The sequence below is a fragment of the Pleurodeles waltl genome, chromosome 1_2 (assembly GCF_031143425.1).
Source record: "Pleurodeles waltl isolate 20211129_DDA chromosome 1_2, aPleWal1.hap1.20221129, whole genome shotgun sequence".
Lineage (NCBI taxonomy): Eukaryota > Metazoa > Chordata > Amphibia > Caudata > Salamandridae > Pleurodeles > Pleurodeles waltl.
In genome coordinates, this window is record NC_090437.1 from 1,332,361,417 (window position 1) to 1,332,387,434 (window position 26,018).

Consider the following 26,018-nt stretch of genomic DNA (forward strand, 5'->3'; position numbering starts at 1 on the left):
CTCCAAATTTTCAAATTAGTGTGTGGAAAACAAGATATCAACTGTACAAACATTTCTATCTGTGATATTAGAGAGAAACCTCTAATGGTGACAAAAATGTATATTTCTCTAGCTAATATGTATATATATTCACACATATATATTTATATATATATATATATATATATATATATATATATATATATATATATATATATATACACACATATATATATATATATATATATATATATATATATATATATATATATATATATATATATATATATATACACATATCTGTATATATTTATATATATTCACTGAAAAAAACAAAAGTTACAGGGATATTATAGTTAGGAAATGGAAATAAAAAACATAGAGATTCACTTAAAAAAAAACAAAGTTTCCTGGAGCATTGTAGTTAGGCTTACATTTTAAACGTACCAAACCATAGAAATTCACTATTCTAATTATAGTAATTGCAGAAAAATATAACTTGTGCCCTAAGGTAACTATAATTCGCACCCCCACCAAGCAGTTTTCTCCTCAATAATTGCACTGCAAATGTTGCATTGATATTATCAATGTTGTTATCAAAGATGTCATGAGTGAGTGGGTAATTAGCACAGCATGGTGAGGGCGTGAGTTATAGTTACCTTAGGGCATGAGTTATAGTTACTTGAGATAACTCTGACAGGTGAATTTCTATGGTTTGGTACGTTTAAAATGTGAACCGAACTTTAACGTCTCTGTAACCTTTAGTTTTTTAAGTGAATTTCTATTTTTCTTTAATTCTATTTCCTAACTATAACGCCCCTATAACATTTGGTTTCTTCATTGAATTTCTATGTTTTTTTAAGGTAAATTAATTTTCATTACTATACATTAATCCAATCACTACCGCGCATGGTCTTCGGACGTGCATGGCGGTGGTTAGGTGCAGGGCCTGGCTTGTAGCCAACTGCTATAACCACGCACTGTGCAAGGCCTTCGGCAGGGGGCAGCAGGGGATTGACAAAGGGCCTGGCAGTGGCCAACCCCTTATAACCATCCATCCCTGTGCTGAGCACGTCCTTCACCCATGCGCAGCAGGGGCTGGCCGCATGGTCTGGCCTTCAGCTAGGCACTGTGGCCAACGCCTATAAGCAGCCAACCCCACACTGCGCACGGCCTTCAGCCCCCCTCCCCAGGTTGATCTTGGCCTCAGGGACCCCATCCCCGGGGCCAGGCCCAAACAAAATATGTATTTTTGGGGGGGAGGGGACAGCACACCCCCCTCCCCTGGCCATTTCAGCTTTGGGGACCCCATGCCCTAGAACCCGGACTAAACATTTCATTTTGTTTGGAAGGGGGGCTGCGCGAACCCCCCCTCGCCCGACGATCTTGGGTCCGGGGATCCCATCTCCCAGGGCACAGCCTAAACATTTAATGTTTGTTTGGGGAGGCGACCCATCCCATGGGCTTAGCCCTGTGTCCTAGATGTCCCCCAGGGCACCTAGTCACAGCCAGCTGGCTCCCCATCACCTGTGGGAGTCGACATTGCTGTTACAGAGAGCAGTTTCCTCTATTTCCCTGCCCACATCTTTTGGGCAGGGAAACAGAGGAAACCTCCACTCGCAGTGGGGGAGAGCATAGCAGGAGCTGGCCCTGGGTGGTGGCAGTACCCTAGTGCAATCTGTGGTGCCTCAAGAGGCTCCCGCGGCCCCCCTTCAATGTAAATAGCCCTGGGGAGGTGGTGGTCCAAGAGGCCACGCCCCCGCATTACATTTACTTGAAGCCCCTGAGGGGGCTGCGGTCCCCAAGGTTGGAAGGCAGTCACCCCCTCCCCACATTACATTTACTTGAAGCTCAAGGGAGGTGGTTGTCCCTGGGGCTGTGGGGGCCTGGGAAGCCCCCCGCATTCTCTTTAGCTGTGCCCCGGGGAGATGGCGGTCCCCAGGGCTATGGGGGGGCTGTGCAGCCCCCCTACATTGCATTTACTTGAAGTCTCAGGAAGGTGGCCATCCCTGGGTCTGTGAGGGGGCAGACAGCCTCCCCCCACATTCTAAATTATAATGTCCCTGGGACCTGGCCCACCCAGGGGCTGAATTTAAACAAGTTTGGGAGCCTGCATTTCTGCAGCGTCTCCGGCCGAACATTTATATAAAATGTTTTTTTGCTCTGGGGGGGGTCCCTCTAGTACCCCAGCACCAGAGCTAAGGGGTTAGGGTGTCCCTACCTTGCTCCCTTTCATCTTTTTTTCTGGAACTCGGCTGAAGCTGAATCCCAACATAGTTGCCAACACTTCCTTGTTGAAGTGTTGGCAGCCAATCAGATCTCTGCACGAGATTGGGAGGATTCGCAGAGCCTTTGCGTCCCTATATATGCAAATTATTTTTTTCTTGAATCACTTGAAAACTACTGAATGGATTTACACCAAATAACAGAAAAGGAGCTTTCTGAGCCAAGAGCTACCTTTCTTTCTAATTGGGTGTAATTCCGTCTAGTTGTTCAGAAGATTTTGCTGTTCACAATTCTCATAGAAAAATGCATGGGAAAAAAGCGTTTTGGGACCCTCCCCTTTTTCTCAGCTCCCGCTTGACGGATCACCCGAAACTTTCCACACAGATGCTGAAGTGAGTGTCGTATTTCCTTGGAAAATTTAGTGAAGATTTATCAAATGGCACCAAAGTTATTAGCAAAACAAGGCCCTAGCGCCACCAGAGCGTCAGTTTTTGTGACACTCTGGTGCCGCTAACCACTAATCTATATTTACAAGTAGGTGTAACGCCATTTTTCTGGATTTACGCCTCCTTGTAAATATGGGACCCTCTGATGCAGTTTTCTGTGTCAGAGGGGCGTGCAATGGGTGTTGCAGTGGCCGTTCCACCGCAACACCCATTGCTTTTGACGCTGCCCCAGGTTTACAAGAAAATGTAAATCTGAGGCAATGCAAAAATCTAACGACACCCCAGGGGTGGCATTAGCATGGCGCAATGAAGAGGAATACTTTTATTCTGCGTCGGTTTTTGCTGTTGCTTCTGCAGCACACATAGAGGAAGCAGAATGCCATGGGTGATTGTTTATGTGTAATTTTGGTGCAGCAGCGCGCTGCGTCAGTTTCTTGTAAATCTGACCCCAGGTCCTAACTATAACTACCTAGTCGAGACTGCCACTTGGTAATGTATATGTGTGGTTGTGTGTGTATACACACACACATTTGAAGTTTCACATAAAGTTGAATAAAGTTACATATATACATATTCACATATGTGTGTGAATGTATATCTGTATATACATACATACATATATATATATATACATATATATATATATATATATATATATATACATACACACACATTTGAATAAAGTTACATATATATATATATATATATATATATATATATATACATATTCACATGTTTGTGTATGTATATCTGTAGATACATACATATATATATGTGTGTACACACACATTTGAATAAAGTTACATATTTATATATAAATAAATATTCACATATGTGTGTGTGTATGTATATCTGTATATACATACATATAAATATGTGTACACACACACATTTGAATAAAGTTACATATTTATATATATATAATATTCACATATGTGTGTATGTATATCTGTATATACATACATATTTATATATATACACACACATTTGAATAAAGTTACATATTTATATATATATATACATATTCACATATGTTTGTGTATGTATATCTGTATATACATACATATATATGTGTACACAAACACATTTGAATAAAGTTACATATTTATACATAAATAAATATTCACATATGTGTGTATGTATATCTGTATATACATACATATATATATATATGTGTACACACACACATTTGAATAAAGTTACATATTTATATATATATATAATATTCACATATGTGTGTATGTATATCTGTATATACATACATATATATACATATATATGTACAGACACACATTTGAATAAAAGTTAGGGCTTTGATAGGGCAGTGACATAATTTCCTTTCACATCCTTTGCCATGAAGGCAATGCTCATTGTATTTGCTAACAAGTCTATCAGCTTGCCTCCATTCTAGGACTTCTGCCCTGGTGCCATGTGTGAGCGCATGCTCAGATGATGGAGGGCTGTGGGGTAGAAGGGTTGCACCCGGGGGGGGGTGTAAGTGTTGGTTTGCAAACTGCGCTGTTGCGTTCACTGCGTGGAAAGGCAGCGCCTAGAGTCCCTTCCATTGTAATCACGGGCACATCTCGAGTCGGCCTCGGGGAGTGAAGAGTGGCAGGAACAGGGCAGGTTGGACCGGGCAGAGGTCTCTGTGTGTGTCTGGAGAGATGAAACCTGCTATGCCTCAGAGAGGAACACGCTATGCTTTGTGTTTGTTCCTTGCAGCAGAGATGGCCCGTGTGATCACGGAACAGATGCAAACCGAGGCAGGATTTGCATAGGCCAGGGCACTGACCTGTGCTGGGACACATATCAGTTAAAGGGGAACTGTTGTGTGGGTGTGGACCGTGCCCGCAACCCACCGCAAAGAAACAGGGAGATGTGGGGAGGGGGCGTGTGTGTGTGTGTGTAACGCAATCTCTCCTCCGCTGTCCTGTCAGTGAAGGAAAGCAGAAGTGCCTACTTCCTTCACAGTTGCACCCTCGTGTCCAGGGGTCCCCTGTCTGCTCCGAGGACACTCAGTGAGTCCTCGGCGGAGGCTGGAGAGATGACTCCACACGTGGCTCTCGTCCTGCAGGGGCTGCCGCTGCTCCTGCTGGGCTCCCTGCCAGGTAGGAAGGGCGGGGGGCGTCAACATATGTGTGTGAGTGTGTGTGTGTGTGTGAGAGAGAGAATGACAGTGTGTGTGTGGGGGGGGGGGACTGTGTGTGAGAGGGAGTATGTGTCTGTCTGTCAGAGAGAGAGAACCAGAGAGTGTGTGTATGTGTGTGAGACAAAGAGAGATGAGAGAGTGCATGTGTGTGTGTGAGAGAGAGTGTGTGTATGTGCGTGAGAGAGAAAGAGAGATAAGAGAGTGCATGTGTGTGTGAGAGAGAGAGAGAGAGAGAGAGCGTGTGTGTATGTGTGTGTACGAGAGAGAGAGAGAGTGACTGTGTGTGTGTGTGTGTGTGTGAGAGAGAGAGAGAGACAGTGTGTGTGTGGGACTGTGTGTGAGGGAGGGAGTATGTGTCTGTCTGTCAGACAGAGAGAAAGAACCAGAGAGTGTGTGTATGTGTGTGAGAGAGAAAGAGAGATGAGAGAGTGCATGTGTGTGTGTGAGAGAGAGAGAGCGTGTGTGTGTGTGAGAGAGAGAGAGTAACAGTGTGTGTGTGTGTGTGTGAGAGAGAGAGAGAGTGACAGTGTGTGTGGGTGTGGGACTGTGTGTGAGAGAGGGAGTATGTGTCTGTGTGTGTAAGAAAGAGATAGAGACAGAGACTGTGTGTATGTGTGTGAGACAGAAAGAGAGATGAGAGAGTGCATGTGTGTGTGTGAGAGAGTGTGTGTGTGTGTAGGTGTGTGTGTGTGTGTGTGTGTGCGTGTGGGGGACTGTATGTGAGAGAGGGAATATGTGTCTGTCTGTGAGAGAGAGAACCAGAGTGTGTGTATGTGTGTGAGACAGAAAGAGAGATGAGAGAGTGCATGTGTGTGTGAGAGAGAGAGACAGAGAGTGTGTGTATGTGTGTGTGTGTGTGTGGGGGGGGGGTGGGACTGTATGTGAGAGAGGGAGTATGTATGTGTCTGTGAGAGAGAGAGAACCAGAGAGTGTGTGTATGTGAGTGAGAGAGAAAGAGAGATGAGAGAGTGCATGTGTGTGTGTGTGAGAGCGAGAGTGTGTGTGTGAGAGAGATTGTGTGCGTGTGTGTGTGAGACAGAGAGAGTGTATGCGTGTGTGTGTGAGAGAGATTGCAGGGCTGTTACTCATCAGGGTTTTCCCAGTCACGTCAAGGAGATCTGCCAGTTGTGGTGTTTTTAGTGCTCTGATCACCTTGGTTAGTGTTGAGAAATCCAGGCTTATTTTCACGAAGGATCTGGATTTGACCTCTTCCAGTGTTAAACACTTTAATGAGTGTGTACTTGCAGAACTGCAATCATACATTTGATGTTGGCACTAATGTGATGGATAAGTAATGATTTCAAGCTCTAATTTTCAGTGTGGCCTGGTTGCAGGTAGGAGAAGCAGGGATCTCATGTTTTCCATGTAAATCATATTATCGTATCACTGAGGGCGGATGACGCGCAGGGAAGTCAGGGGATATATTTTAAGTGTAAAACGTTATTGAGTGCCCGTCGCTCTTCCGCCAGAAGTCTTGCAAACCCTTAAACAGCTTTAGTGATGGCACCAAGTTCTCCCTTCCTTGTAATGATAAACACGTTAGCCTTTTATCAATGGCTATTCCTAAATACTAATAAGTGTTTACTTCTTGAATTGATAGGTTACCAATGACCACCATGTCCTTTCCTTACACTGATGCGCCAAACACATTCCTTTTGTTGTTGAACAATTTACTGAAATGCCATTGGCTAGGTTGTAGAAGTGCAACCTCACCAAGTCATCCACAGAAGCCAGATGGGTAATTGGTCGCCTGTCCAACTTCAGCAGAAGACCTTCTGTCGAGCCAAGGCACTCAGCCAGATCTGGGATTTACAAAGAAAACACATTTAGTCCCATTGTCAGGAGCCCTACACTCTAGGATTAGTGCCCCCTGCAGCAGGCTGGGCCTGTCTGCACAGTATACATCACCAGAATTACAACACTGCTGTTTGAGCCTGCAACATCTGCCTAGCTCTGCGGAAAGTTGCAGTATTGGAGTCATATTTTAACTTTGCCTTGTCTGTTGAAAAAAGACCCTTAGTCATATGATATGACTAAGAATGTTCTTGGAAGGGATAGACAGGAAAACAGAAAGCTTGTGAAAGTTGTGAATCACAGGTCATTGAAGATGCACTTTAATGAGCTCCTTGAAATTAAGCTGAGCAATGCACCAATTTGACACCATTTTCTTAACAGGGTCTTGTCAAGCGGCGACACCCCTTTGGAGGGTAAAGCCGAATTACCACCTCACATAAAGTCATGACTACTTCCTCAGTGTCCTTTGAGGGTCTATCACATTTTAGGCCATTCATGCGAAACCTGCTTTAATGCTCTGTTTAACCCCTCTTTTAACCCTCTTTTTGGTTTACAGGTGATGTACTGACCTGCCCAAAGTCAGAAAGTAGTGATGTTTTAATGCATTTGCTTTCACCTTAAAAAAACTAAAGGATGGGTCAGTGTTGACACAGATTAATGTTACACTTTCTTTAGCAAAGATAATTACAAACACACATTTACACAAGTTAAACAAAAATACTTCTTCAAATTATCACTCACAAAGCAAAGTATATATGCAGATAGAGCGATTTATTACCAGAGCTATGGGAGGCAGTCTTCATTCACGAGAGTCGAAGCCCTGCAGGAGTCAAGCTCCCCTCCCCCACACCGACCAACAGACCATGCTGATGTTTATATGCATGACTGATAAACAAATGTATATAACATGAGGGAAATTCCAGCGTTGACATAGATTAACAACTAATCTTTCTGAAGATGGTCCTCCTTGTTTTCTCTTAGAAAGTGGTTTTAGAACGGAGTCCTTAAGACAAAAATTATTATTTTCTGAAGTAATTTAAACTGTATTATAGGTTTCGACCTTTATATATATATATATATATATATATGTGTGTGTGTGTGTGTGCGTAAATGCAGTAGCAGTCCCCGATTTTTCGTTTCGCTAATAGCTTTAGCACAGTTCAATGAAAATTCCCAGAATTTTTTTTATCCATCTCAGCTCCTCCTTGGAAAGTTTCACGTTGATCAGTCAAGAAGGGGTTAACAAAAAGAGGGGTCCCAAAACTACAATTTCCCAGGATAACTCCTGTAGGAAACTTTGAAAATGGAATCAAGTACTTGTAAAGCCGGCAGCTCTTTGTCAGTTACCTCCCCAGTACTCGTCAGTTACCTCCTTAGTACTCGTCAGTTACCTCCCTAGTACTCGTCAGTTACCTCCTTAGTACTCGTCAGTTACCTCCTTAGTACTCGTCAGTTACCTCCCTAGTACTCGTCAGTTACCTCCTTAGTACTCGTCAGTTACCTCCTTAGTACTCGTCAGTTACCTCCTTAGTACTCGTCAGTTACCTCCTTAGTACCCGCCGCAGCGGCGTCGCCCGAGAGTCCTAACGCACAACTAGACTGCTACCACTGTGTATTCAAAACAGACGTGGGCAGTCCTGAACGCCATTCTGTTGGATTTATAGTCTTTTCTATGAAGCAGGCAGAAGTAAAAGAACATGAATATGTTAATGCAGTAGGTTAAAATTGTGAAGCGAGATATAGTAATTTCAGGCATGAAGTATTTTTAAAGAGGTGAGAAAGACATCTGGGTTAGCACAGCATCCCCCTTCTACATCTGTTCACTCAGCCTACCCATTTTCTCAGTTGCTTAACAAATACCTGATTTTAAGAGATGACCTTACGTATTACATCACTCATGACATGGTAAATGACATCATTGATGACATCACTTAATAGACTTAAAGAACAGCTTGTTGAAATGACTAATGCGACCACTTAATGATTCTCACCTTGTGAGGGAGAAGTATTCCCACAATCTAAATTAATGGTTGGACACATAAGCTTATGTGTAAGCTTTCAAAGTGGGCAAAACAAATTGGATATTTCAGAAGTGAAGCACTTTTGATGGGTGTTACAGTGTTTTACTTGTGTTCACCCCAAGGATGGGTGCAGTGCGGGTACGTCACTTGAATCATTAAACGGACCTGGGATGAATGCAGGGTAATGCAGAGGATTCCAAAGGTACTGAGCAGAGTAACCAGCAGGACCCCACTGGTACCTGGGATTCCAGTAGTACTGATCACAGTAAGCAGCAGGACACCACTGGTACCTAGGATTCCAGTAGTACTCAGCAGAGTAAGCACCAGGACCCGGCCGGTACCTAGGATTCCAGTAGTACTGAGCAGAGTAAGCACCAGGACACCACCGGTACCTAGGATTCCAGAGTAAGCACCAGGACACCACCGGTACCTAGGACTCCAGTAGTACTGAGCAGCGTAAGCACCAGGACACCTCCAGTACCTAGGATTCTGATAGTACTGAGCAGAGTAAGCACCAGGACACCACTGTACCTAGGATCCAGTAGTACTGAACAGAGTAAGCACCAGGTCACCACTGGTACCTAGGATCCAGTAGTACTGAACAGAGTAAGCACCAGGACACCACCGGTACCTAGGATCCAGTAGTACTGAACAGAGTAAGCACCAGGACACCACCGGTACCTAGGACTCCAGTAGTACTGAGCAGAGTAAGCACCAGGACACCACTGTACCTAGGATCCAGTAGTACTGAGCAGAGTAAGCACCAGGACACCACCGGTACTTAGGATCCAGTAGTACTGAACAGAGTAAGCACCAGGACACCACTCGTACCTAGGATTCTGATAGTACTGAACAGAGTAAGCAGCAGGACAGCACCGGTACCTAGGATTCCAGTAGTACTGAACAGAGTAAGCACCAGGACACCAGTGGTACCTAGGGTTCTGATAGTACTGAGCAGAGTAAGCACCAGGACACCACCGGTACCTAGGATTCTGATAGTACTGAACAGAGTAAGCACCAGGACACCTCTAGTACCTAGGATTCTGATAGTACTGAGCAGAGTAAGCACCAGGACACCACTGTACCTAGGATCCAGTAGTACTGAACAGAGTAAGCACCAGGTCACCACTGATACCTAGGATCCAGTAGTACTGAACAGAGTAAGCACCAGGACACCACCGGTACCTAGGGTTCTGATAGTACTGAACAGAGTAAGCACCAGGACACCACCGGTACCTAGGATCCAGTAGTACTGAACAGAGTAAGCACCAGGACACCACCGGTACCTAGGGTTCTGATAGTACTGAGCAGAGTAAGCACCAGGACACCACTGGTACCTAGGATCCAGTAGTACTGAACAGAGTAAGCACCAGGACACCACCGGTACCTAGGATCCAGTAGTACTGAACAGAGTAAGCACCAGGACACCACCGGTACCTAGGGTTCTGATAGTACTGAGCAGAGTAAGCACCAGGACACCACCGGTACCTAGGGTTCTGATAGTACTGAACAGAGTAAGCACCAGGACACCACCGGTACCTAGGATTCCAATAGTACTGAGCAGAGTAAGCACCAGGACACCACCGGTACCTAGGACTCCAGTAGTACTGAACAGAGTAAGCACCAGGACACCACCGGTACCTAGGGTTCTGATAGTACTGAGCAGAGTAAGCACCAGGACACCACCGGTACCTAGGGTTCTGATAGTACTGAACAGAGTAAGCACCAGGACACCACCGGTACCTAGGATCCAGTAGTACTGAACAGAGTAAGCACCAGGACACCACCGGTACCTAGGGTTCTGATAGTACTGAGCAGAGTAAGCACCAGGACACCACCGGTACCTAGGGTTCTGATAGTACTGAACAGAGTAAGCACCAGGACACCACTGGTACCTAGGATCCAGTAGTACTGAACAGAGTAAGCACCAGGACACCACCGGTACCTAGGGTTCTGATAGTACTGAACAGAGTAAGCACCAGGACACCACCGGTACCTAGGACTCCAGTAGTACTGAACAGAGTAAGCACCAGGACACCTCTAGTACACAGCTGGGCTCAAGGACAGGGAGTGTGTTTGAAGCTGCCGAGGATCACACCTGCATCGGTCTCTCCCTTAGTTCGGAACTCACTTGCCAGTTTCCGGATGTGAGTGCAGGGTTGGCGTTGGGGAGTCTGATATCTGGGTGGTCCATAGTCTTCCCACACACTACAGAATCCTAAGTGGGTTACAAAGAACTCTCAGTCATTCACTACTTACTGTAATAAATACAATGAAAAAACAGGGACTTACTCCTCACAAGGGGAGGAAACACAATGTTGAGATTGGTAATAACACTTCCCACACTGAGGGGTTTGTAATGCCTGATAGCCTGCAACCTCTGGGTAAAGGCTGCCTTTACCATTAATAATCCAGCGTCTTTATGACATCCGTAATGACCGGTAATAAGAAAATAACATCACTACTGTACTGTAATAGTTTTATACAGTTGAGTCGTAGCATCACCATGTCTGCTACCAAAATATATTCTTGAAAAGTCACTGAAAACAGAAAAGACATGCTCATCAAACCCTTTCTTCAAAACTTTTTTTTCCTGAAATTCAGTTATATGTTCATGGTCAAATGTAGATTTATTGCACAAAGGGGTTTAAAAGCGAGGGAGCAGAAATCTATCCTCGTATCAGAAGAAGCAACAGTCCAAAGATTTGTTCGAGGCTTGGGCTGGAGGGTGATAATGTATTATAAGAAACAAAATACACCCTACTCTGCGTAAAAAGGATATTGCAAGCCACATCTGAACTCCTTACCCTCATAAGTGAAATATGCCATATTAATATATTTTATCACAGAGCTCCTCAGGCACCTGAAATAACCTCACACTGTAGGATACAGGTCACTTCATCCCGTATATCGTGCGACAGAGGCGTTGTATATTCTTTAAAACACCCCCTAGTAAGGCCCTCCGGGCCGCCGGGTGTAATCATAGCGCACAGAGGACGTCCGGGTCACAGCTGCCGCGCTGCTGTTCGTCATCCGACGGCGCTGCTTCTCAGCGCTGAATGAGTGCATTGTGTGGGCGCTACTCCTGCCTGCTGGTTGCTGCAGGCTTCCTGTGACTGCTGCTATCTCGGTGCTGTTTTCCCCCAGCATTATTTCTGTAACAGATTTGCATGTTTCACAGGAAGCTTGATTTGTGCTGATTAGACGCAGCTCGTGTTCACACTGTTAGTTGCACAAAGTTTACTTCTGTAAAACGAGGCTTGGTCTGTGCGCAGGGCGATGTACTTCCATTTTTTTTTTCAAATGGCTGATTAGAAAGGTCACTTTATTGTTTAATTACAAGCTGATGACGCTTACGAGTGTTACCTACGTAATGTCCTTTGCTCTGTGGTTTACTTTGGATGGGGTTCGCGAACACTCTGACCATGGGGTGCCACAAAGTTTGCGGTATAAATAAACCCATCCTACAGGCAAACTCATTCTGTTTCCAGTATGCTTACAGCAGATGACTGGCTGACCTAACGTCTGTGCATAGCGCACTAACAGCAGCAGTGGGCCTCTTGGCGCTGGACCTCGCTTGTTATAGTTAGATAAACTGTGGTGAGGAGGCGCCTGGAGAGGTACGGATGGGACCAGGGACCAGTGTTATTCAACGGCGCTCGCCACGCTTCCAAGGAAGTACAATTGTCAGGAACGAACAAATCACTGGGAAAAACACTCAACCACGAGGAGGTTTGTACCTTTGGGACCATCTGGACGTGTCTCTAAAGGGCCACAGAAACTACATCAAGCTCTAAAACCCCCTCTCTCAAAGGAGGGTTTTGGAGCATCACTGCTCGTGGGAACTGGTGGACAAAGATGCAATCCAAAAAATATTAAGGTGCCTAATTTAGATCTCGGCGGACGGTGATGGACATCCCCTCCGCCAAAATCTAAATCCTGTTATATCCTATGGGATTTATATTTCAGCAGATAGGATATCCATCACCATTGTGATGGAATAACTCGTCCGCGAAGATGTAAATCAGGCCTTGAGTCTGGTAAATGTATTCGCAAGTAAGGATTGGCTTAGTGGTCAGAGATGCGGTCTCTGAGCCAGCCAGGAGCCACCTTGAGATGCATCGTGGCCTCAGGGACTGACTAGGACGCGTATCTCCTTCCATCTGGTGCTTTCAAGAGGTTGCACGGCCACACGTGTAGCACTACACAAACTTCCCATAATCGATGAATAGGTGCCACTAAGATAGAGGGTGGGTCAGAATGAGCTTCCTGTGAACACACTGCCCAACCAGTTTATTTCTATGTGGAACCTCCCACCTTGGTACTCAGACAGCGCTTAATCAGGTCCCAGGTAGTGCCTCGCCACTGCAGCTGCGTGGAGGAGCCTGTGTCAACTTAAGAAGTTGAGCTTCCAGTCAAAATATGTGTGTTTTGCCCGACCTGATCTGGCTCAAGGAGCCGGAAAGGCTGAGCAGGATTTGCAGAGAATTTGAATGTTTTTATGGTACAAGCACGGGGCATATTCATGAGCCCTGTGCACTGCCGGAGGATCACTTTTTTTATGCTGCAGCAGCGCAGACCACAAACTCATACCTATTAGGCCACACACAGCCACTTTACGTGGCTTTGAATGACCTCATAGATATGGAGTAAGGCAAGTCAGCGTAAGTCGCTGTATCGCCTTAAACTGCGTCAGGGAGGTGTTTCATGGGCGTTCGATGGGTTTTTCTGATGCAACAAATCACGTAAAGCTGGCAAGCACCAAAACCTTACGTATCCCGAGTTATGGCGTAATGAGGAGAAGTATCTTTCAAACAGGAAAATGCCTTTTGGGATTGTTTTTGGGCAGGAAGATTTTTTTCTGCGCAAAACCAATCATGCAGCATCAGAGACACAAGCATGTCTGATGTCGTAGCATAGAAGGCAGGTGGAGTGGAATCCACCCTTGCCACTTGACAAGGGTAAGTGATGAATAAAAAACGAAATAAGCTGCTAGCAAAGAGCACAATAACATGTTTTAGTTGTTACGTGCCCCATTTTTGTTACCAATCCTTGGGCTTGCAAACAAACTGATATGATGTGGCTTTTTTAAGAAAGCAAAAAGAGATGCTGGACAGCCTCATTAATCACTCAGGGTCTAATTCACAAAAGGTCCCGGCAGTCACAGTTGGGGCCCCGGCACTCGTGGCGGAACCTCTCTACAGCAGTTTTCCATTGCGGAGATGCCGCCACAACTTCTAGGCCTCTGCCACGGCTGCGGACCCTTTCATGAATTAGGTCCTCAGGGCCCAATTCACAAAGATAAACTTAGACCTGAAGTCTAAGTTAGACCTCAAGACTAACTTTAGACCTGAAGTCTATGTTAGACCTGAAGGCTAAGTTTAGAACTAAAGACTAAGTTTAGACCTGAAGCCTAAGTTAGAGCAGAAGTCTGTTAGACCTGAAGTCTAACTTTAGACCTGAACTCTTAGTTTAGACCTGAACTCTACTTTAGACCTGAAGTCTAACTGTAGACCTGAAGTCTAAGTAAGAACTGAAGTCTAAGGTTAGACCTGAACTCTAAGTTAGACTTGAAGTCTAACTTTAAACCTCAAGTCTAAGTTAGACCTGAACTCTAACTTTAGACCTGAATTCTAACTTTAGACCTGAACTGTAACTTTAGACCGAAGTCTAAGTTAGACCTGAAGTCTAACTTTAGACCTGAGGTCTAAGTTTAAACCTGAAGTCTAAGTTAGACCTGAAGTCTAAGTTTAAACCTGAAGTTTAACTTTAAACGTGAAGTCTAACTTTAGACTTCGGATCGAAACTTAGACTTCATGTTGATGTTTACTTTTCTGAACCGGGCCAATAGTCATCAGTTACTTCTACTATCTATCAGGTGTTCTTGAATCTGGGCTCTGAGCAGGCTTCAGAAATGGTCTTCCGTCTGCCAAGGATCACCGATGATGTTTGACGAGGGGGCTCAGGATACTCCTGGACCTCTCTGCCGCATTCAATACAATAGAGCATAATATACTTCTCCAGCATCTAAAACAGCCACATATCAAGGAGATAGCCTTGGGTTGGATAACTTGATGAATGTATGCCTCCTCTTGCAAATTAAGCCCTCATTCAGGTAATCATTGCGCTAGTGATTTCTAGACTAGATTATGCAAACTCTCTCTACCTGGGCCTTCCTGAGTGCCTGAACCGCAGGCTACAACCGGTACAAAACGGGGCAGCCAATGCAGATCTTCCATAAATCTAGGAAATGTCACATCACATCCTTGATGAGGGAACTGCACTGGCCACCGGTGAAACAGTGCACAATGTTTAAGACTGGCTGCGTCATCTTTAAATCCTTATATGGCAGCAGTCCTGCGGTCATCTCGTTTCCAAAAATATGCAACTACCCTTAGTTTAAGATCCTCTCATCTGAACCTTCTTGCCATTCCCTCCTTTAAAAAGAAGAGACTAGGTGGCTCTAGGTTTTCCGTATTTCCCACTGAATATGAAACTCTCTACCATTAGAAATTAGGTTGACCCCTCTGTTACATCAAATTTAGACAGCTCTTAAAAACACGGCTTTTTAAACAGGCAAATGACTAATACTGTGAGCGTTGTGTGTTTGGTTCTATTAATCCAGCGCCAAGAAACTGTCTGGTGTATGTGTGCTTTTTAAATGTTAATAACATAATGTATCACATTGAATGACCTCAAGGCCACATGCTATCTGTAGACAAAGGACACTCAGCGAGTATAAACACGTGAGAAGATCCCTGTAAAGTTGTGACTGGAGTAGAAGTGTCATGTCTGCCATTGGAAGAAATGGGTGCAAAAGAGCTGCCTCTACATTAGTCCTACCGAACCAGAAGTTCTAGTTTTCAATAAAGTCAGTCATTGGGAGAGGCACTGTGGCCTTCCAATCTTGGGGAATGCCCCCCTATCGACAACCAATGTTAGCATGATTTTAGACTCTGAACTGAGGGCCGGATATACCAAGATTTGATGCACCACAACGCAGCAAGACAACTTGCTGTGCTGCACTAAATGGAAAGGGGTGGAACGCTCCCTATTTACTAACATATGGTACATTCCTGCTCTCTATCTGCGCTGGCGCACTTGTGGCTGCCAAGCACCAATGCAGGCACTCCAACCCAGGGTGCAAAGGTGCCTGTGTTACACCCACGATTATTGTTGTGCAGGAAAGGACACATTCCTACACAAATATAAACCTTAGATTAGTGTCCCCCAAAAATTTACAACCACAATCCACTTTTTACAATGGCAACTTTTTTTATGTATCTCGCGCATTGTGTTGTAACGCACTGTCATTTACCGACACCACGTTTCCTTTGCAATGGCCACTGAATCGGCAGAGACATACAGTTTTACTGATAACACTATAATGCACAGAAATGACAATGTGTGGAAATCGGGTTTCAGTGATTATGTACCATTTGAGAACCACCAAGAAAAATGTCTTGATTTGCTTTGATCCCATTAAAATCTTTGCATCCATCACACTTAGGAATTACGAAAAAAAAAGCTTCATTGTTGCTTTCCTAACTGCTGAATCTGTACAGTTCATTTGTAGGTATTTACATTTTGCTGTGTGTTGACATCCTACAGCCTTTCCTTTCAAACACTTGTACCTTAGCAAGATTGTCACATCATTCACTTTACTTTTCCTTCTCCGACTGCAAAGTGAGGGGAGTTTGTAAACACCAATCTCAATGTTAAAAAAGCTGCAATTTTGTCAGAAGACCTGTTCCGACACTTGACCTTGTCTTTGAAGAGCATCAAGTGGGAGGAGTTGAATACAGAATTCAAAGGCATCTTTATTTATTGCTTGAACTTTGGTGACACACCCAATGTCCACCCACATCCCACCAGTGGGTCATGACCCACAGTTTGGGAAACACTGTCTTAGAGGCGTTTTAGGTCTGGCCTAAATACAGTTTTAGTTGTCTTACGAACCTCATGATTTCCAAATATCATACAAGAAATACATACATTTCTAGGCACTCCCAATCGACACTCTTTCATGCTTAGTTTGCGGACATGTCACTCAAAATATACTCCCTCCCACCCCAGTAAAAGGTATAGATCAACAGACAGGCCCACTCCAGCCAATGTATATTTTCACTTTGAGTGACTGCATTGTGCCCTTGCACATGTACACATACACCTAAAAAAGTAGTTCCCAAGAGGTCAAAAATCTTAAACACTTGCTCTTTCCAATGACCACTCATCCTTCTATAGAGTTACTTCAACTACTCTCAAGATACATGTTGTAAATGACCGTGTTCATTTTTCGCTATAAACCAGCTCAAAAAATAAATCCTATAGAAAAGAAACACACATGTGTATGCAAATTTATATTATAAAGCCACACCCCCTTATTACTTTGCTGCTGGTCCCTCTCCATAAGGCTGCAGTGGCTAGCAGGTAGATGTACTAGTTTCAAAGCTTTTGCATTTGACTATTAGAGGGACACCCAGTAAAGCCTAATGGAACTGCAGTTTTGTGTAAGAATATAAATCCATTTGCGTTTGATTTGGGAGGGACTGCTCGTTACCACAAGTAGAACTGCAGCTTCATGAAAAGAAGTTCAAAACCTTTGCATATGACTTGTAAGGGGCACCTAGTACGTACTTGTGTAACTGTACCTTCATGAAAGAATATCAAAACTTTACATTTTTATGTTGAAGCCACACCCACTCGACTGTGTATAGGACATTTTACGCAGTTGTATCTTACTCACGAGGGACATTTAATGACAATGCAAGCTAGACTTGTCAAGTAGCTGCTTCTGACTTGAGAGGTACATTTAGTAAAGTTCTGAAGGGCTGCAGACTTGTTAAAGACGTCACACATTTCTGTCTGACTCGGAAGGGACATCTATTACTTGAGGTAACTGTATCTATGTAAAGGGCAAGACTAATTGACGTTGCCAATGCTTCTTCCTCCTGAGGGGAAACGAGGAGAAATAAGGCTATTTCTCGCAGTTGCGCCTCTCCTAGTAAGGCATAGGATTTTGACGCATTCCCAGATTTACTAATCGTAATAAATACATAGTGGGATGCTTGGGAACACCCACTCTCCACCCATGTAACGCCTTCCCGGTGCAGAGTGATACAAGGCAGCATCTTGCCCTGCTTTGTGTTAGTCCAGATTTACCAACCCACGCAGGGCCATGCAAAGTGGCTTTACATGGCTCAGTAGATCTCATTTAAGGGCTTGTATTGCCCCTGCATCACACTGTGTGCCGTAAGGGTAGTGCAAGCCCCTGATAAATCTGGACCTGAGTCTGCAGAAGCAGATTGCTAACGTTACTAAATCTGCTTTCAACAAATCCGAATGCTAAGAAGTGTCAGGCGTTTTCTTTCGTTCTCCCATAAAATCCCGGCAGGTAACACATTTTTTCAGGTACAACTGGAGTAATTCTGCCCACCTATGGCCAAATTCCGCGGCTGTCAGAAATCCAAAACGTCCTTGTTGGGGATATCTTTAACTTTAAAAAGTTTGAATTGATCTCTTCTTACCTTCACTGATTGGTTCCCAGTCCAATAGTCATGTTCTTTTTAAATCAGCCTCCCCAAAATATTTCATGGGGGAGCACCCGGCAACCTCGAGAGCTATGGAAGGATGTCCCTGGCCATCCCCGCAGATCAGGTTCAAAATCATCTTCATCATCCCTTCTCCAACTTCGTAAAATGGGGTGCAGGGCTTTTGGGGTTCAATGAACTGCCCTATGAAAATCAATTCCAATAGAAATCTGGGGAATTTGTCATTTGTTACATTTCAGGAAAGCTTTAAAACCGTGACTTTTCCTCAGCTCCATAAGTGAATCCAACAAACCATTAGGTAGTAGTACGAGAGTCAAAAGATGCAGCTGGAGTGATAGTCACGCTTTACAAAGGCCAATAAAAATCTACTGCTGAAACAGCAGGGCCCAGATTTATTAAGGTTTTGTATCGCCTTTGCACCATGCAAGGGGACACAGGGCGATGCAAAACCTAGAATGAGATTCACCAAGCCATGCAAGGCCACCTTGCGTGGTCCTGCATGGCTTGGTAAATCTGCAGTAATCTGCAGTAATCCAAGGCAGCACGAGTTGCATTATTCTGCCCCGGGAAGGTGTTCCATGGGTGGAGTGTGGGTGCTCCAATGCATCCACCCATGCATTCTGAGGCATTCCCAGATTTACCAACACTGGCAGACCTGGGAATGCATCAGAATTGTACGCCTTCCGACCAGAGGCACGACAAGGAGAAATATCTTGCCTCTCAGAATTTTGTTTTTGTGCAGGAAAGTGTCCCATCCTACACAAAAATCATCCTGCCTGTAACGCAGGCACCCTTGCTCCACGGCACAAAGGTGCCGGCATTGGTGCTTCATTGCTGATTGTGTAGCAGCGCAGACAGGAATATGGCTTTTCTTCATAGATAAGGTGCACTCCTGCCCTCTCCTGTTATCTTGCTCTGTTGCATTGTGTAAAAAATGAGTTACATGTGGCCCCAGATGCCTAACCGAAGTTTTGCAAGGTTTATTCACTGTGTCACTGTGTTAGTGTGCGTGCCCACCATGTGGCCTTCTACTACTAGTGTTTGGAGGGGTTTGTATGATTTATGCCTACATGGTAGCCCCTTGCAAAATGCTGGTATGCCTCCTCTTCCATTCTATGCTCTGTCATTCCCTTTGGCCTTTGTGGGGGTGCAGAAGCTTTTCCTGAAGTTCCTACCAACTCCCTGTCTGAGAGAGGCTTGTGGTGTCCAGTGTGACTTGTGTTCCATGTTTATGAGGGAGGCTTGCACTCCTGCTGTCCAGTACGAGTCATTACACGTAAGTAAGGTGGCTTTCACTGGTAGTACTGAGTGGACACTTCTCCTATGTGTCTGTGAGGGAGGTTTGCACTGGTACTGCTGAGAGCGACTCTTGTTCCATTTGTGTAAGGGAGGCTTTGTAGGAAAGTACCATCTTGCCTGGCATGTTACCCCCATTTTTCACTGTATATATGTTGTTTTAGTCTATGTGTCACTGGGACCCTGCCAGGCAGGGCCCCAGTGCTCATAAGTATGTGCCCTGTATGTGTTCCCTGTGTGATGACTACCTGTCTCACTGAGGCTCTGCTATCCAGAACCTCAGTGGTTATGCTCTCTCTGCTTTCCAAATTGTCACTAACAGGCTAGTGACCAATTTCAATAAAATTCACATTGGCATACTGGAACACCCTTATAATTCCCTAGTATATGGTACTGAGGTACCCAGGGTATTGGGGTTCCAGGAGATCCCTATGGGCTGCAGCATTTCTTTTGCCACCCATAGGGAGATCTGACAAATCTTACACAGGCCTGCCAGTGCAGCCTGAGTGAAATAACGTCCACGTTATTTCACAGCCATTTACCAATGCACTTAAGTAACTTATAAGTCACCTATATGTCTAACCTTCACCTGGTGAAGGTTGGGTGCAAAGTTACTTAGTGTGTGGGCACCCTGGCACTAGCCAAGGTGCCCCCACATCGTTCAGGGCAAATTCCCCCGACTTTGTGAGTGCGGGGACACCATTACACGCATGCACTGTACATAGGTCTCTACCTATGTACAGCGTCACAATGGTAACTCCGAACATGGCCATGTAATATGTCTAGGATCATGGAATTGTCCCCCCAATGCCATTCTGGCATTGGGGGGACAATTCCATGATCCCCCAGGACTCTAGCACAGAACCCGGGTACTGCCAAACTGCCTTTCCGGGGTTTTCACTGCAGCTGCTGCTGCTGCCAACCCCTCAGACAGGTTTCTGCCCTCCTGGGGTCCAGGTAGGCCTGGCCCAGGAAGGCAGAACAAAGGACTTCCTCTGAGAGAGGGTGTTTGTAGGAGGCTGGCCTGGCTTGTAGTGGGTACCAAAGGGTACTTACACTCTGTACCAGGTCCAGTTATCCCTTATTGGTGTAGAAGAGGTGTTTCTAGCAGCTTAGGCTGATAGAAGGTAGCTATAGCAGAGCAGCTTAGGCTGAACTAGGAGACATGGAAAGTTCCTACTATACCACTGGTGTCATATGCACAATATCATAAGAAAACACAATACACAGATATGCTAAAAATAAAGGTACTTTATTTTTATGACAATATGCCAAAAGTATCTCAGTGAGTACCCTCAGTATGAGGATGCCAAATATACACAAGATATATGTACACAATACCAAAAATATGCAGTAATAGCAAAAGGAAGTAATGCAAGCAGTGTAAAATTACAATGTATTACAATAGGAGCACATAGGTATAGGGGCAACACAAACCATATACTCCAAAAGTGGAATGCGAATAACGTATGGACCCCAAAGCTATGTGAGCTCGTAGAGGGTCGCTCGGACTGTAAGAAAACAGTGAGGGTTAGAAATATAGCCCACCCCAAGACCCTGAAAAGTAGGTGTAAAGTGCACCTATATTCCCCAGAGAGCACAGAAGTCGTGAGAGGGGATTTCTGCAAGAAAGACCAACACCAGCAATGCAACCAAAGTGGATTTCCGGACGAGAGTACCTGTGGAACAAGGGGACCAAGTCCAAGAGTCGCGACAAAGTCGAGATTGGGCAGATGCCCAGGAAATGCCAGCTGAGGGTGCAAAGAAGCTGCCACCGGATGGTAGAAGCTGTGGATTCTGCAAGAACGAAGAGGGCTAGAAACTTCCCCTTTGGAGGATGGATGTCCCACGTCGTGTAGAAGCTTGCAGAGATGTTCCCACGCAGAAAGACCGCAAACAAGCCCTGCTAGCTGCAAGGGTCGCGGTTAGGGTTTTTGGATGCTGCTGTGGCCCACGAGGGACCAGGATGTCGCCACTTGGATGAGGAGACAGAGGGGGCGCCCAGCAAGTCAGGGAGCCCTCACAGAAGCAGGCAGCACCCGCAGAAGTACCGGAACAGGCACTTGGAAGAGGAGTGAACCGGAGCTCACCCGAAGACACAAAAGGGAGTCCCACGACGCCGGAGGACAGCTCAGGAGGTTGTGCACTGCAGGTTAGAGTGTCGGGGACCCAGGCTTGGCTGTGCACAAAGGAAATCCTGGAAGAGTGCACAGGAGCCGGAGCAGCTGCAAATCACGCGGTACCCAGCAATGCAGTCTAGCGTGGGGAGGCAAGGACTTACCTCCACCAAACTTGGACTGAAGAGTCACTGGACTGTGGGAGTCACTTGGACAGAGTTGCTGAGTTCCAGGGACCACACTCGTCGTGCTGAGAGGGGACCCAGAGGACCGGTGATGCAGTCTTTTGTTGCCTGCGGTTGCAGGGGGAAGATTCCATCGACCCACGGGAGATTTCTTCAGAGCTCCTAGTGCAGAGAGGAGGCAGGCTACCCCCACAGCATGCACCACCAGGAAAACAGTTGAGAAAGCGGCAGGATCAGCGATACAAGGTTGCATTAGTCGTCTTTGCTACTTTGTTGCGGTTTTGCAGGCGTCCTGAGCAGTCAGCGGTCGATCCTTTGGTAGAAGGTGAAGAGAGAGATGCAGAGGAACTCTGATGAGCTCTTGCATTCGTTATCTAAAGAATTCCCCAAAGCAGAGACCCTAAATAGCCAGAAAAGGAGGTTTGGCTACCTAGGAAGGAGGATAGGCTAGCAACGCAGGTAAGAGCCTATCAGGAGGAGTCTCTGACATCACCTGCTGGCACTGGCCACTCAGAGCAGTCCAGTGTGCCAGCAGCACCTCTGTTTCCAAGATGGCAGAGGTCTGGAGCACACTGGAGGAGCTCTGGGCACCTCCCCTGGGAGGTGCAGCTCAGGGGAGTGGTCACTCCCCTTTCCTTTGTCCAGTTTCGCACCAGAGCAGGGCTGGGGGATCCCTGAACTGGTGTAGACTGGCTTATGCAGAGATGGGCACCATCTGTGCCCATCAAAGCATTTCCAGAGGCTGGGGGAGGCTACTCCTCCCCAGCCCTGACACCTTTTTCCAAAGGGAGAGGGTGTAACACCCTCTCTCTGAGGAAGTCCTTTGTTCTGCCTTCCTGGGCCAAGCCTGGCTGGACCCCACGAGGGCAGAAACCTGTCTGAGGGGTTGGCAGCAGCAGCAGCTGCAGTGAAACCCCGGGAAAGGTAGTTTGGCAGTACCCAGGTCTGTGCTAGAGACCCGGGGGATCATGGAATTGTCTCCCCAATGCCAGGATGGCATTGGGGTGACAATTCCATGATCTTAGACATGTTACATGGCCATGTTCGGAGTTACCATTGTGATGCTATACATAGGTAGTGACCTATGTATAGTGCACGCGTGTAATGGTGTCCCCGCACTCACAAAGTCCAGGGAATTTGCCCTGAACGATGTGGGGGCACCTTGGCTAGTGCCAGGGTGCCCACACACTAAGTAACTTGGCACCCAACCTTCACCAGGTGAAGGTTAGACATATAGGTGACTTATAAGTTACTTAAGTGCAGTGTAAAATGGCTGTGAAATAATGTGGGCATTATTTCACTCAGGCTACAGTGGCAGGCCTGTGTAAGAATTGTCAGAGCTCCCTATGGGTGGCAAAAGAAATGCTGCAGCCCATAGGGATCTCCTGGAACCCCAATACCCTGGGTACCTCAGTACCATATACTAGGGAATTATAAGGGTGCTCCAGAATGCCAATGTGAATTGGTCACTAGCCTGTTAGTGACAATTTAGAAAGCAGAGAGAGCATAACCACTGAGGTTCTGGTTAGCAGAGCCTCAGTGAGACAGTTAGTCATCACACTGGGAACACATACAGGGCACACTTATGAGCACTGGGGCCCTGGCTGGCAGGGTCCCAGTGACACATACACTAAAACAACATATATACAGTGAAATATGGGGGTAACATGCCAGGCAAGATGGTACTTTCCTACAGTGTTACGCCCATCTCTGCATAAGTCAGTCTACACCAGTTTAGGGATCCCCCAGCCCTGCTCTGGCGCGAAACTGGACAAAGGAAAGGGGAGTGACCACTCCCCTGACCTGCACCTCCCAGGGGAGGTGCCCAGAGCTCCTCCAGTGTGCCCCAGACCTCTGCCATCTTGGAAACAGAGGTGTTGCTGGCACACTGGACTGCTCTGAGTGGCCAGTGCCATCAGGTGACGTCAGAGACTCCTTCTGATAGGCTCTTACCTTTCTTACTAGCCTATCCTCCTTCCTAGGTAGCCAAACCTCCTTTTCTGGCTATTTAGGGTCTCTGCTTTGGGGAATTCTTTAGATACCGAATGCAAGAGCTCACCAGAGTTCCTCTGCATCTCCCTCTTCGCATTCTGCCAAAGGATCGACTGCTGACTGCTCAGGACGCCTGCAAAACCGCAACAAAGTAGCAAAGACGACTACTGCAACCTTGTATCGCTTCATCCTGCCACCTTTCTCGCCTGTTTCCTGGTGGTGCATGCTCTGGGGGTAGCCTGCCTCCTTCTTGCACCAGGAGCTCTGAAGAAATCTCCAGTGGGTCGACGGAATCTTCCCCCTGCAACCGCAGGCAACAAAAGACTGCATCACCGGTCCTCTGGGTCCCCTCTCAGCACGACGAGCGAGGTCCCTTGAACACAGCAACTCTGTCCAAGTGACTCCCACATTCCAGTGACTCTTCAGTCCAAGTTTGGTGGAGGTGAGTCCTTGCATCCCCACGCTAGACTGCATTGCTGGGAACCGCGTGTTTTGCAGCTGCTCCGGCTCCTGTGCACTCTTCCAGGATTTCCTTCGTGCACAGCCAAGCCTGGGTCCTCGACACTCTAACCTGCAGTGCACAACCTTCTGAGTTGTCCTCCGGCGTCGTGGGACTCCCTTTTCTGACTTTGGGTGGACTCCGGTTTACTCCTCTTCTAAGTGCCTGTTCCGGTACTTCTGCGGGTGCTGCCTGCTTCTGTGAGGGCTCCCTGACTTGCTGGGCGCCCCCTTTGTCTCCTCATCCAAGTGGCGACATCCTGGTCCCTCCTGGGCCACAGCAGCATCCAAAAACCCTAACCGCGACCCTATCAGCTAGCAAGGCTTGTTTGTGGTCTTTCTGCGTGGGAACACCTCTGCAAGCTTCTTCACGACGTGGGACATCCATCCTCCAAAGGGGAAGTTCCTAGTCCTCTTCATTCTTGCAAAACACCAAGCTTCTTCCATCTGGTGGCAGCTTCCTTGCACCCTCAGCTGGCACACCTGGGCTCCTGCCCACTCTCGACACTATCGCGACTCTTGGACTCAGTCCCCTTGTCTTACAGATACTCAGGTCTGGAAATCCACTGTTGTTGCATTGCTGGTGTTGGTTTTCCTTGCAGAATCTCCCTATCACGACTTCTGTGCTCTCCGGGGGTTGTAGGTGCACTTTACACCCACCTTACAGGGTCTTGGGGTGGGCTATTTTTCTAACCCTCACTGTTTTCTTACAGTCCCAGCGACCCTCTACAAGCTCACATAGGTTTGGGGTCCATTCGTGGTTCGCATTCCACTTTTGGAGTATATGGTTTGTGTTGCCCCTATACCTATGTGCTCCGATTGCAATCTATTGTAACTTTACACTGCTTGCATTACTTCCTTTTGCTATTACTGCATATTTTTGGTATTGTGTACATATATCTTGTGTATATTTGGCATCCTCATACTGAGGGTACTCACTGAGATACTTTTGGCATATTGTCATAAAAATAAAGTACCTTTATTTTTAGTATATCTGTGTATTGTGTTTTCTTATGATATTGTGCATATGACACTAGTGGTACTGTAGGAGCTTTACATGTCTCCTAGTTCAGCCTAAGCTGCTCTGCTAAGCTACCTTCTATCAGCCTAAGCTGCTAGACACCTCTTCTACACTAATAAGGGATAACTGGACCTGGTACAGAGTGTAAGTACCTCTGGTACACACTACAAGCCAGGCCAGCCTCCTACAGGCTTGCACTGGTACTGCTGAGAGTTACTCTTGTTCCATGAATGTGAGGGAAGCATGCACTGCTACTACTGATAGTGACTCTTTTTTCGTGTGGGAGGGAAGCTTCCAATGGTACTGCTGAGAGTTACTCTAGTTCCATGTGTGTGAGGAAGGCTTACACTAGTACTGATATTAGTGACTAGTTTTCCTTGTGTGTGAGGGGGCTTGCCCTGGTACTGCTAAGAGTGACTCTTTTTACTTGTGTGAGGGAGGCTTGCACTGGTACTGCTGAGAGTGACTCTTGTCCCATGTGTGTGAGGGAGATTTTCACTGGTACTTCCGAGTGTGACGTTTCTTCTATGTGTGTGAGGGATGTTTGCACTGGTACTGCTGAGTGTGACTCTTTTTCTATGTGTGTGGGAGGCTTGCACTGGTACTGCTGAGAGTCACTCTTTTTCTATGTGTGTGACGGAGGCTTGCACTGGTACTGCTGATAGTGAGTCTTTTTCCATGAGTATGAGGGAAGCTTGCACCGGTACTGCTGAGAATGACTCTTTCTCTGTGTGTGAGGGAGG

At 46.1% G+C, this 26,018-nt stretch overlaps 1 protein-coding gene across 4 annotated transcripts in view; it reads left to right on the forward strand.

Annotated features, from left to right (window-relative positions):
- Window positions 1–4,635: 4,635 nt before the first annotated feature.
- The window catches only part of LOC138251655 (sialic acid-binding Ig-like lectin 13), a 224,115-nt gene continuing 202,732 nt past the window's right edge, over window positions 4,636–26,018 (forward strand). For all 4 annotated transcript variants that reach the window (XM_069205666.1, XM_069205667.1, XM_069205669.1 and 1 more), the window contains exon 1: window positions 4,636–4,759. In XM_069205666.1, coding sequence (XP_069061767.1) covers window positions 4,696–4,759 — 64 coding nt within the window. In that variant the 5' untranslated portion in view covers window positions 4,636–4,695. The remainder of the gene's footprint in view (window positions 4,760–26,018) is intronic.